Source organism: Coregonus lavaretus (assembly GCF_964263955.1).
Source record: "Coregonus lavaretus genome assembly, contig: HAP1_SCAFFOLD_1643, whole genome shotgun sequence".
Taxonomy (NCBI): Eukaryota; Metazoa; Chordata; class Actinopteri; order Salmoniformes; family Salmonidae; genus Coregonus; species Coregonus lavaretus.
The window spans coordinates 61,501-73,979 of record NW_028162204.1 but is presented as its reverse complement, the minus strand read 5'-3'; the positions used below and the strand labels follow the sequence as shown (position 1 = coordinate 73,979).

General features: G+C 42.3%; 1 protein-coding gene across 1 annotated transcript in view; it reads right to left on the bottom strand.

The window, feature by feature from the left end:
* Positions 1-532: 532 nt before the first annotated feature.
* LOC311119465 (uncharacterized protein) overlaps positions 533-12,479 on the bottom strand; it is a gene marked incomplete at its 5' end in the record, with an annotated part of 72,462 nt that continues 60,515 nt past the window's right edge. Inside the window, one exon of the mRNA XM_084194151.1 lies at positions 533-1,042. Coding sequence (XP_084050277.1) covers positions 987-1,042 — 56 coding nt within the window. The 3' untranslated portion in view covers positions 533-986. The remainder of the gene's footprint in view (positions 1,043-12,479) is intronic.

The following is a 12,479-nucleotide window of genomic DNA, read 5'->3' as shown; positions in this document are numbered from 1 at the left end:
GAGGAGGAGGGGGAGAAGAGGAGGAGGGGAGGTGAGGAGGAGGGGAGGAGGAGAGGAGGAGTGGGAGGAGAGGAGGAGGAGGGGAAGGAGAGGAGAGGAGGAAGGGAAGAGATGAGGAGGGAGAGGAGGGACATATAGTAAACTCAAAGCAGGACACATAGAAAGGAAGGCGACTGAGACGAGTATCTGTCAGGTGTTCACTGTCTGGTGTTAACTAACCTTATTGGGTGATTCAAAGCAATCTGTCCCCTCTATCTGCTTATGGGAGTAGGTTGTAGGAGGGGGCCAGGGAAGGGGATGGGTTAGCCAGCCAGGAGAAGAGCAGAGGGAGGGGACCTACCTGCCAAACCCTGTCCTGATTACTCTGACTGTCAATCACAGAAGATGAACAGACGGAAAGATGGACAGGCACCAGGGGTAAAATGGGCGGGGCAGAGAGGAGTGGGGCTGGTAGGATGGGTTGGATCGTGTCACCCCCCCCCCCCCCCCCCCGCCCCCCCCCCAACCAACACATATAGTGGAACCAGTCCAAATAAGATAAAGAATGAGAAGGAGATAGCACAGTGGCCGCAAAAAGACAGCCCAAAAATAATCCAGTTATAACGTAATGGATCCATTAGATATTGATCCGTATGAAGAAGGCCGCAGTATCCACAGAGTATGAGTTCCGCTCCAAAAATATTTAAAAAAGAAGAGGAGAAGGGAAACCTTAGGGAGGATGACTCAACTGCCAGTCTTGTCCTCCAAAAAGACAAAAGTTCCAGTCATTATTTTGAGTTATCAATAACTTTTGTCAGAGTTCTTCTCTTCCTTTCGTTACTCCACAAAGGAGACTTGTACCAAGTTTCTATTTGACAGACATCAAGCGATAAAAGCAGTTCACGACCACAGGCAAATGATGGAAAGGAAAATATCCTTTGAACTGCAGCAGAGAAAAAGCGAGCGCACTCAATCTTTTTGAAAATTTGAAGAAAAAAGATTGTGTCTTAAGGCAGTCTTTTTTGGCTGGCCCCCATCTCTTGATCAGCGCCCGATACTGCACCTATAAGAGGACAGATACGTCTTACCACTCACATAATGGAACGCATCACATTCCATGCAAATTTCTCAAAAATGTGAGAATTAATAGGTGAAAAAAAATTGAGAAATTAATTTTTAGAAATGTACTTACTTAAACAAAAAAAGTATGCTACTTAAAACAGAATTCAGATACGAAAAACGGTTTCAGTTAACCAATTTACGCGTCAAAAAAGATCTACTTACAATACTTTACATTCTTTATGAAAAGTTTCAGTTTAATGCTTCCACGATACTATGCATGCCCTATAACAATCATTAAGCCTTATGTCTGGCAATAACACAACGTTTTTACCTGAATAATGCAATATGCTCAAAATGACTGGTGATGGTAAATTTGAATCACAGTACTGACATTTTGCCCATAACCCAACTTCATTCACAGAACTGGAATGCTATTGAGTCTAAATGAAAACAATGGGAGACCATTTTACCTTGCATCAGTAGAAAGATTACGGCGATCAACATTCAAAACCACATGCTTGCTGGGAATAGCCCATTTGTGAAGATGGCCTTTCCATTTAAGTGGGGCTCGGGTGGCATGGTTAAATTGGAGTGATGCAAACCCTCAAAGAAGACAAAGACCCCCAATCACTCTCCATGTAATTGGTCCAGCTAGCTTGTCCTCAGGATGCACTTATGTGAGACCAATGCTTCTGACACTTTCTCTAATCGCAGGGCAATGGACCTATCCAGAGAGTAAGTCATGGCTGCTTCCACACCGCGGGCACAAACCGGTGGGATAATCCATCAAAGACATGTTGTGTGTATGTGTGTGTATTGACCAGTTGGGTAAATAAGTTTGCTGATTAATTGATGAAATTAGTACTTTTCAAGTTATATCAACCTCATAGACTGAACGTGTATAGGGGTAGTTTCTCTTTGTAACTCTGTACTTCTCCATCAGTTTTTGGTTATATTAAGGTCAGCTGCAGCACTGTTAGCTTGTTTGTGTGTTCGCATGTGTGTGTGATTGTGTGTGTGATTGTGTATGCGAAACACTACAATTTAATTCTGGGTAGGCTAAGGAAGCCAGTTGACATGCACACACACATCCTCTCACTAGCCAGGTCAGACCATATCGACTTGTTTGTTCAGGTCCCTAAGACGTTGGGAGATGCCTTCAATACCGTCCACTAGGGGCAACCTGAGTGCCTATTACCATCTAGTAGGCTAGCGGCTTGCTAGGGTGTTGTGGATGGGGATAGAGGAAGTACTTAAACCGAATGCTCCGGCTCAGAGGATTGCTGGTTCAATCCCAATGCTAGGCACTCATTTTCATTTGTTTATGTTTTAACTTTATCCCAAAACTTAACACTTTACTTAACCAGTCGGAATTAATGCCTTTTTCTGTTGTAACCCTATCCCAAACCTTAACCCTCAATTGGAATTAATGCTTAAATTTAACAGTCAAAAATGTATGTTTATCCCCCCTTGGACAAACGTTGAATACTGTAGCGAGACCGTGAGATCTTGTTGCTCTCACACCATCACACACACACACACACAAGCGGGAGGTGAAACTGTGATGGATGCACAGGGGCCAGTAGTGGCCATGCTCAATCTGTTTTTCTTATTTCTAATCACTGGGAGATGAGCCCTTCCATAATCCTGCTCCTCACCTCTAACACGACAACAGCTGTTGGGGAGAGAGGACCCAGCCACTTCCTGCCCTCCCTCCCTCCCTCCCTCCTCTCTCCCCCTCTCTCCCCTCTGCAGCATCTGGGCGTAATGAGACACACAGCCTGACGCCGTCCCCGTTTAGCACCTCCTCTGCAGTACCTGACTCTAAAGGTTACCTCCTGCCGGGGGGGGGGTTTGTATGACAACATCTACACCTCCATACCCTCCCATAACCCCCACCAACACCTCCAGATTTTGCTAGTTGTTCATCTTGCAGCTGGGTCACTCTGCAGAGTCAAAGCTCAGACACACAGAGGTAGGAGGAGGGTATGTATCGCCAATGTTCTAAAATGTTGGGAAAGTGATATACAGACACTTTACCATCCTGGGATTATTTGTCATTGCTACAGCATTTTGTGGGTTCACTACATATTTATGGAAGCTGTTGACTTGGTATGGTATATAGATCAGGGTTGGGGTCAATTTGAATTGGAAAAGCAATTTATTTCCATCCGAATTGGAGAAGTGATTTATTCCAAATTCAAATCACTTCCTGAATTGAGTATTGAATGTGAATTGACCCCCACCCAAACATAGATAAATGTATGGTCATACAAATGTAACTTAGCGTCCTTACTGCTCCCATTCGCTTGACAATAAAGTTTATTTTGTCTATCCTGATTCAGTATCCATGGCAAACTGCGTTGACTGAGCTTTCACACCAGAATTGAGACAGCAATCAAAAACCTCACTGAGTAGTAAACAAGAACATATTGGGCTCTAGACACAGATGTTTTGGCAAAAAATCTATCAAGTCTTCTCAGAAATGATTTGATGTAGAAATTGGGTTTGATGGAAACCCTGTGAAAATAACCCTCTGGCAATATCTAAAAATGATGCTCTCAGGAGTTATTACATTTGCCATTACTTTGATAAAGTTATCTTGTGCCCGATCACTCACTCACACACTCACACACACACACACACACACACACACACACACACACACACACACACACACACACACACACACACACACACACACACACACACACACACACACACACACACACACACACACACACACACACACACACACACACACACACACACACACACACACACACACACACACACACACACACACACACACACACACACACACACACACACACACTCATTCACTCACTCATTCACTCACTCACTCACTTACTTAATAGTGTAGGCTGTAGATGACGCACAAAGTTAGCACTAATTGCTAAATATAGTCAAGCATCCAACAAAATATATTTACTGAGAGTCATAACAAACAAACAACAAAGACATACTGCTATAACGCCTCCAACAAAGACATTCTAATATAACACCTCCAACAAAGACATACTGCTATAACACCTCCAACAAGACATACTACTATAACACCTCCAACAAAGACATACTGCTATAACACCTCCAACAAAGACATACTACTATAACACCTCCAACAAAGACATACTGATATAACACCCCCAACAAAGACATACTGCTATAACACCTCCAACAAAGACATACTGCTGCAATAACACCTCCAACAAAGACATACTGCTATAACACCTCCAACAAAGACATACTGCTATAACACCTCCAACAAAGACATACTGCTATATCACCTCCAACAAAGACATACTGCTATAATGCCTGCAACAAAGACATACTGCTATAACACCTCCAACAAAGACATACTGCTATAATACCTCCAACAAAGACATACTGCTATAACACCTCCAACAAAGACATACTGCTATAACACCTCCAACAAAGACATACTGCTATAACGCCTCCAACAAAGACATACTGCTATAACGACTCCAACAAAGACATACTGCTATAACGCATCCAAAAAAGACATACTGATATAACACCTCCAACAAAGACATACCGCTATAAAAACCTCCAACAAAGACATACTGCTATAACACCTCCAACAAAGACATACTGCTATAACACCTCCAACAAAGACATACTGCTATAACAACTCCAACAAAGACATACTGCTATAACACCTCCAACAAAGACATACTGCTATAACGCCTCCAACAAAGACATACTGCTATAACACCTCCAACAAAGACATACTGCTATAACACCTCCAACAAATACATACTGCTATAACACCTCCAAAAAGACATACTGCTATAACACCTCCAACAAAGACATACTGCTATAACACCTCCAACAAAGACATACTGCTATAACGCCTCCAACAAAGACATACTGCTATAACGCCTCCAACAAAGACATACTGCTATAACACCTCCAACAAAGACATACTGCTATAACACCTCCAACAAAGACATACTGCTGCTATAACACCTCCAACAAAGACATACTGCTATTTCCCCTCCAACAAAGACATACTGCTATAACGCCTCCAACAAAGACATACTGCTATAACGCCTCCAACAAAGACATACTGCTATAACACCTCCAACAAAGACATACTGCTATAACACCTCCAACAAAGACATACTGCTATAACACCTCCAACAAAGACATACTGCTATAACGCCTCCAACAAAGACATACTGCTATAACACCTCCAACAAAGTCATACTGCAATAACGCCTCCAACAAAGACATACTGCTATAACGACTCCAACAAAGACATACTGCTATAACGCATCCAAAAAAGACATACTGCTATAACACCTCCAACAAAGACATACCGCTATAAAAACCTCCAACAAAGACATACTGCTATAACACCTCCAACAAAGACATACTGCTATAACACCTCCAACAAAGACATACTGCTATAACACCTCCAACAAAGACATACTGCTATAACACCTCCAACAAAGACATACTGCTATAACGCCTCCAACAAAGACATACTGCTATAACACCTCCAACAAAGACATACTGCTATAACACCTCCAACAAATACATACTGCTATAACACCTCCAAAAAGACATACTGCTATAACACCGCCAACAAAGACATACTGCTATAACACCTCCAACAAAGACATACTGCTATAACGCCTCCAACAAAGACATACTGCTATAACGCCTCCAACAAAGACATACTGCTATAACACCTCCAACAAAGACATACTGCTATAACGCCTCCAACAAAGACATACTGCTATAACACCTCCAACAAAGACATACCGCTATAAAAACCTCCAACAAAGACATACTGCTATAACACCTCCAACAAAGACATACTGCTATAACACATCCAACAAAGACATACTGCTATAACGCCTCCAACAAAGACATACTGCTATAACACCTCCAACAAAGACATACTGCTATAACACCTCCAACAAAGACATACTGCTATTTCCCCTCCAACAAAGACATACTGCTATAACGCCTCCAACAAAGACATACTGCTATAACGTCTCCAACAAAGACATACTGCTATAACACCTCCAACAAATACATACTGCTATAACACCTCCAACAAAGACATACTGCTATAACACCTCCAACAAAGACATACTGCTGCTATAACACCTCCAACAAAGACATACTGCTATTTCCCCTCCAACAAAGACATACTGCTATAACGCCTCCAACAAAGACATACTGCTATAACGCCTCCAACAAAGACATACTGCTATAACACCTCCAACAAAGACATACTGCTATAACACCTCCAACAAAGACATACTGCTATAACACCTCCAACAAAGACATACTGCTATAACGCCTCCAACAAAGACATACTGCTATAACACCTCCAACAAAGTCATACTGCAATAACACCTCCAACAAATACATACTGCTATAACACCTCCAACAAAGACATACTGCAATAACACCTCCAACAAAGACATACTGCTATAACACCTCCAACAAAGACATACTGCTATTTCCCCTCCAACAAAGACATACTGCTCTTTCCCCTCCATTAAAGACATACTGATATTTCCCCTCCAACAAAGACATACTGCTATAACGCCTCCAACAAAGACATACTGCTATAACACCTCCAACAAAGACATACTGCTATAACACCTCCAACAAAGACATACTGCTATAACACCTCCAACAAAGACATACTGCTATAACACCTCCAACATAGACATACTGCTATAACACCTCCAACAAAGACATACTGCTATAACACCTCCAACAAAGACATACTGCTATAACACCTCCAACAAAGACATACTGCTATAACACCTCCAACAAAGACATACTGCTGTAACACCTCCAACAAAGACATACTGCTATAACACTTCCAACAAAGACATACTGCTATAACACCTCCAACAAAGTCATACTACTATAACACCTCCAACAAAGACATAGTGCTATAACGCCTCCAACAAAGACACACTGCTATAACACCTCCAACAAAGACATACTGCTATAACACCTCCAACAAAGACATACTGCTATAACACCTCCAACAAAGACATACTGCTATAACACCTGCAAAAAGACATACTGCTATAACGCCTCCAACAAAGTCATACTACTATAACACCTCCAACAAAGACATACTGCTATAACACCTCCAACAAAGACATACTGCTATAACACCTCCAACAAAGACATACTGCTATTTCCCCTCCAACAAAGACATACTGCTATTTCCCCTCCAACAAAGACATACTGCTATTTCCCCTTCAACAAAGACATACTGCTATTTCCCCTCCAACAAAGACATACTGCTATAACGCCTCCAACAAAGACATACTGCTATAAAACCTCTGACAAAGACATACTGCTATAACACCTCCAACAAAGACATACTGCTATAACACCTCCAACAAAGACATACTGCTATAACACCTCCAACAAAGACATACTGCCATAACACCTCCAACAAAGACATAGTGCTATAACGCCTCCAACAAAGACATACTGCTATAACACCTCCAACAAAGACATACTAATATAACACCTCCAACAAATACATACTGCTATAACGCCTCCAACAAAGACATACTGCTATAACGCCTCCAACAAAGACATACTGCTATAACACCTCCAACAAAGACATATTGCTATAACACCTCCAAAAAATACATACTGATATAACACCTCCTAAAAATACATACTGCTGGTATAACGCCTCCAACAAAGACATACTGCTATAACACCTCCAACAAAGACATACAGCTATAACACCTCCAACAAAGACATACTGCTATAACGCCTCCAACAAAGACATACTGCTATAACACCTCCAACAAAGACATACTGCTATAACACCTCCAACAAAGACATACTGCTATAACACCTCCAACGAAGACATACTGCTATAACACCTCCAACAAAGACATACTGCTATAACACCTCCAACAAAGACATTCTGCTATAACACCTCCAACAAAGACATACTGCTATTTCCCCTCCAACAAAGACATACTGCTATTACACCTCCAACAAAGACATACTGCTATAACGCCTCCAACAACGACATACTGCTATAACACCTCTAACAAAGACATACTGCTATAACACCTCCAACAAAGACATACTGCTATAACACCTCCAACAAAGACATACTGCTATAACACCTCCAACAAAGACATACTGCTATAACACCTCCAACAAAGACATACTGCTATAACACCTCCAACAAAGACATACTGCTATAACACCTCCAACAAAGACATACTGCTATTTCCCCTCCAACAAAGACATACTGCTATTTCCCCTCCAACAAAGACATACTGCTATAACACCTCCAACAAAGACATACTGCTATAACACCTCCAACAAAGACATACTGCCATAACGCCTCCAACAAAGACATACTGCTATTTCCCCTCCAACAAAGACATACTGCTATAACACCTCCAACAAAGACATACTACTATAACACCTCCAACAAAGACATACTGCTATAACACCTCCAAAAAATACATACTGCTATAACACCTCCAACAAAGACATACTACTATAACACCTCCAACAAAGACATACTGCTATAACACCTCCAACAAATACATACTTCTATAACACCTCCAACAAAGACATACTGCTATAACACCTCCAACAAAGACATACTAGTGCTATACAGACAAACCTGTCAATGAAAGCTGTATACATTCGAGCACACAGCCATGCAATCTCCATAGACAAACATTGGCAGTAGGATGGCCCGTACTGAAGAGCTCTTTGACTTTCACTGTGGCACCGTCATAGGATGCCACCTCTCCAACAAGATAGTTTGTCAGATTTCTGCCCTGCTACAGCTGCCCGGGTCAATTGTAAGTGCTGATATTGATGCAGTGAAAACGTCTAGGAGCCACAACGGCTCAGCAAGAAAGTGATAGGCCACACAAGCTCACAGTACGGGACTGACTAGTGCTGAAGCGCGTAGCGCGTAAACCTTGTCTGTTCTCGGTTGCAACAGTTACTACCGAGTTCCAAACTTCCTCTGGAAGCAACGTCAGCACAATAAATGTTCATCGGGAGCTTCATGAAATGGGTTTCCATGGCCGAGCAGCCGCACACAAGCATAAGATCAGCATGTGCAATGCCAAGCGCTGGCTGGAGTGGTGTAAAGCTCGCCGCCATTGGACTCTGGAGCAGTGGAAACGCATTCGCTGAAATAATGAATCATGCTTCACCATCTGGCAGTCTGACGGACAAATCTGGGTTTGGCGGATGCCAGGAGAACGCTACCTGCCATAATGCACAGTGCCAACTCTAAAGTTTGGTGACAGAGGAATAATGGTCTGGGGCTATTTTTTATGGTTCGGGCTAGGCCCCTTAGTTCCAGTGAAGGGAAATCTTAACACTACAGCATACAAACATGCCCTCGTAAAATTGACAATCCTACCGATCGTTGACTTCGACGATGTCATTTACAAAATAGCCTCCAACACTCTACTCAGCAAATGGGATGTAGTCTATCACAGTGCCATCCGTTTTATCACCAAAGCCCCATATACTACGCACCACTGTGACCTGTACGCTCTTGTTGGCTGGTCCTCAATACGTATTCGTCGCCAAACCCACTGGCTCCAGGCCATCTATAAATCACTGCTAGGCAAATCCCCGCCTTATCTTAGCTCATTGGTCTCCATAGCAACACCCACCCGTAGTATGCGCTCCAGCAGGTACAGTGAGGGAAAAAAGTATTTGATCCCCTGCTGATTTTGTATGTTTGCCCACTGACAAAGAAATGATCAGTCTATCATTTTAATGGTAGGTTTATTTGAACAGTGAGAGACAGAATAACAACAAAAAAATCCAGAAAAACGCATGTCAAAAATGTTATAAATTGATTTGCATTTGAATGAGGGAAATAAGTATTTGACCCCCTCTCAATCAGAAACATTTCTGGCTCCCAGGTGTCTTTTATACAGGTAACGAGTTGAGATTAGGAGCACACTCTTAAAGGGAGTGCTCCTAATCTCAGCTTGTTACCTGTTTAAAAGACACCTGTCCACAGAAGCAATCAATCAATCAGATTCCAAACTCTCCACCATGGCCAAGACCAAAGAGCTCTCCAAGGATGTCAGGGACAACATTGTAGACCTACACAAGGCTGGAATGGGCTACAAGACCATCGCCATGCAACTTGGTGAGAAGGTGACAACAGTTGGTGCGATTATTCACAAATGGAAGAAACACAAAATAACTTTCAATCGCCCTCGGCCTGGTGCTCCATGCAAGATCTCACCTCGTGGAGTTGCAATGATCATGAGAACGGTGAGGAATCAGCCCAGAACTACATGGAGGATCTTGTCAATGATCTCAAGGCAGCTGGGACCATAGTCACCAAGAAAACAATTGGTAACACACTACGCCGTGAAGGACTGAAATCCTGCAGCGCCCGCAAGGTCCCCCTGCTCAAGAAAGCACATATACAGGCCCGTCTGAAGTTTGCCAATGAACATCTGAATGATTCAGAGGAGAACTGGGTGAAAGTGTTGTGGTCAGATGAGACCAAAATCGAGCTCTTTGGCATCAACTCAACTCGCCGTGTTTGGAGGAGGAGGAATGCTGCCTATGACCCCAAGAACACCATCCCCACCGTCAAACATGGAGGTGGAAACATTATGCTTTGGGGGTGTTTTTCTGCTAAGGGGACAGGACAACTTCACCGAATCAAAGGGACGATGGACGGGGCCATGTACCGTCAAATCTTGGGTGAGAACCTCCTTCCCTCAGCCAGGGCATTGAAAATGGGTCGTTGATGGGTATTCCAGCATGACAATGACCCAAAATACACGGCCAAGGCAACAAAGGAGTGTCTCAAGAAGAAGTACATTAAGGTCCTGGATTGGCCTGCCAGTCTCCATACCTTAATCCCATGGAAAATCTGTGGAGGGAGCTGAAGGTTCAAGTTGAAATCTTAATGACTTGGAGAAGATCTGCAAAGAGGAGTGGGACAAAATCCCTCCTGAGATGTGTGCAAACCTGGTGGCCAACTACAAGAAACGTCTGACCTCTGTGAGGGTTTTGCCACCAAGTACTAAGTAATGTTTTGCAGAGCGGTCAAATACTTATTTCCCTCATTAAAATGCAAATCAATTTATAACATTTTTGACATGCGTTGTTCTGGATTTTTTTGTTGTTATTCTGTCTCTCACTGTTCAAATAAACCTACCATTAAAATTATAGACTGATCATGTCTTTGTCTGTGGGCAAACGTACAAAATCAGCAGGGGATCAAATACTTTTTGTCCATCACTGTATATCTCACTGGTCATCCCCAAAGCCAACACCTCCTTTGGCCGCCATTCCTTCCAGTTCTCTGCTGCCGATGACTGGAATGAATTGCAAAAATCTCTGAAGCTGGAGACTCTAATCTCCCTCACTAACTTTAAGCATCAGTTGTCAGAGCACCTTACCGATCACTGCACCTGTACACAACTCATCTGAAATTAGCCCACCCAACTACCTCATCCCCATATTGTTATTTATTTTGCTCATTTGCACCCCAGTATCTCTATTTGCACATCATCTCTTGCACATCTATCATTCCAGTGTTAATACTAATTGTAATTATTTTGCACTATGGCCTATTTATTGCCTTACCTCCATAACTTGCTACATTTGCACACACTGTATATATATTTTCTGTTGTATTTTTGACTTTATGTTTTGTTTTACCCCATATGTAACTCTGTGTTGTTGTTTTTATCGCACTGCTTTGCTTTATCTTGGCCAGGTCGCAATTGTAAATGAGAACTTGTTCTCAACTGGCTTACCTGGTTAAATAAAGGTGAAAAAAAAAATAATAATAAAAAAAAAAATCCTTGCCTGTGAAGCCCTTTTTGTGCAAAGCAATGATGACGGCACGTGTTTCCTTGCAGGTAACCATGGTTAACAGAGGAAGAACAATGATTTCAAGCACCACCCTCCTTTTAAAGCTTCCAGTCTGTTATTCTAACTCAATCAGCATGACAGAGTGATCTCCAGCCTTGTCCTCGTCAACACTCTCACCTGTGTTAACAAGAGAATCACTGACATGATGGCAGCTGGTCCTTTTGTGGCAGGGCTGAAATGCAGTGGAAATGTTTTTTGGGGGATTAAGTTCATTTTCATGGCAAAGAGGGACTTTGCAATTAATTGCAATTCATCTGATCACTCTTCATGACATTCTGTAGTATATGCAAATTGCCATCATCAAAACTGAGGCAGCAGACTTTGTGAAAATTAGTAATTGTGTCATTCTCAAAACTTTTGACCACAACTGTAGTGTAGTGTAGACAGACAGACAGACAGACAACTCTAGATAGCACTATGTCTAGATCTACCGAGTGGAGCTCTATACTGTAGGAATTGTCCTCGTATTGGCCAACAGTGGGCCTAGT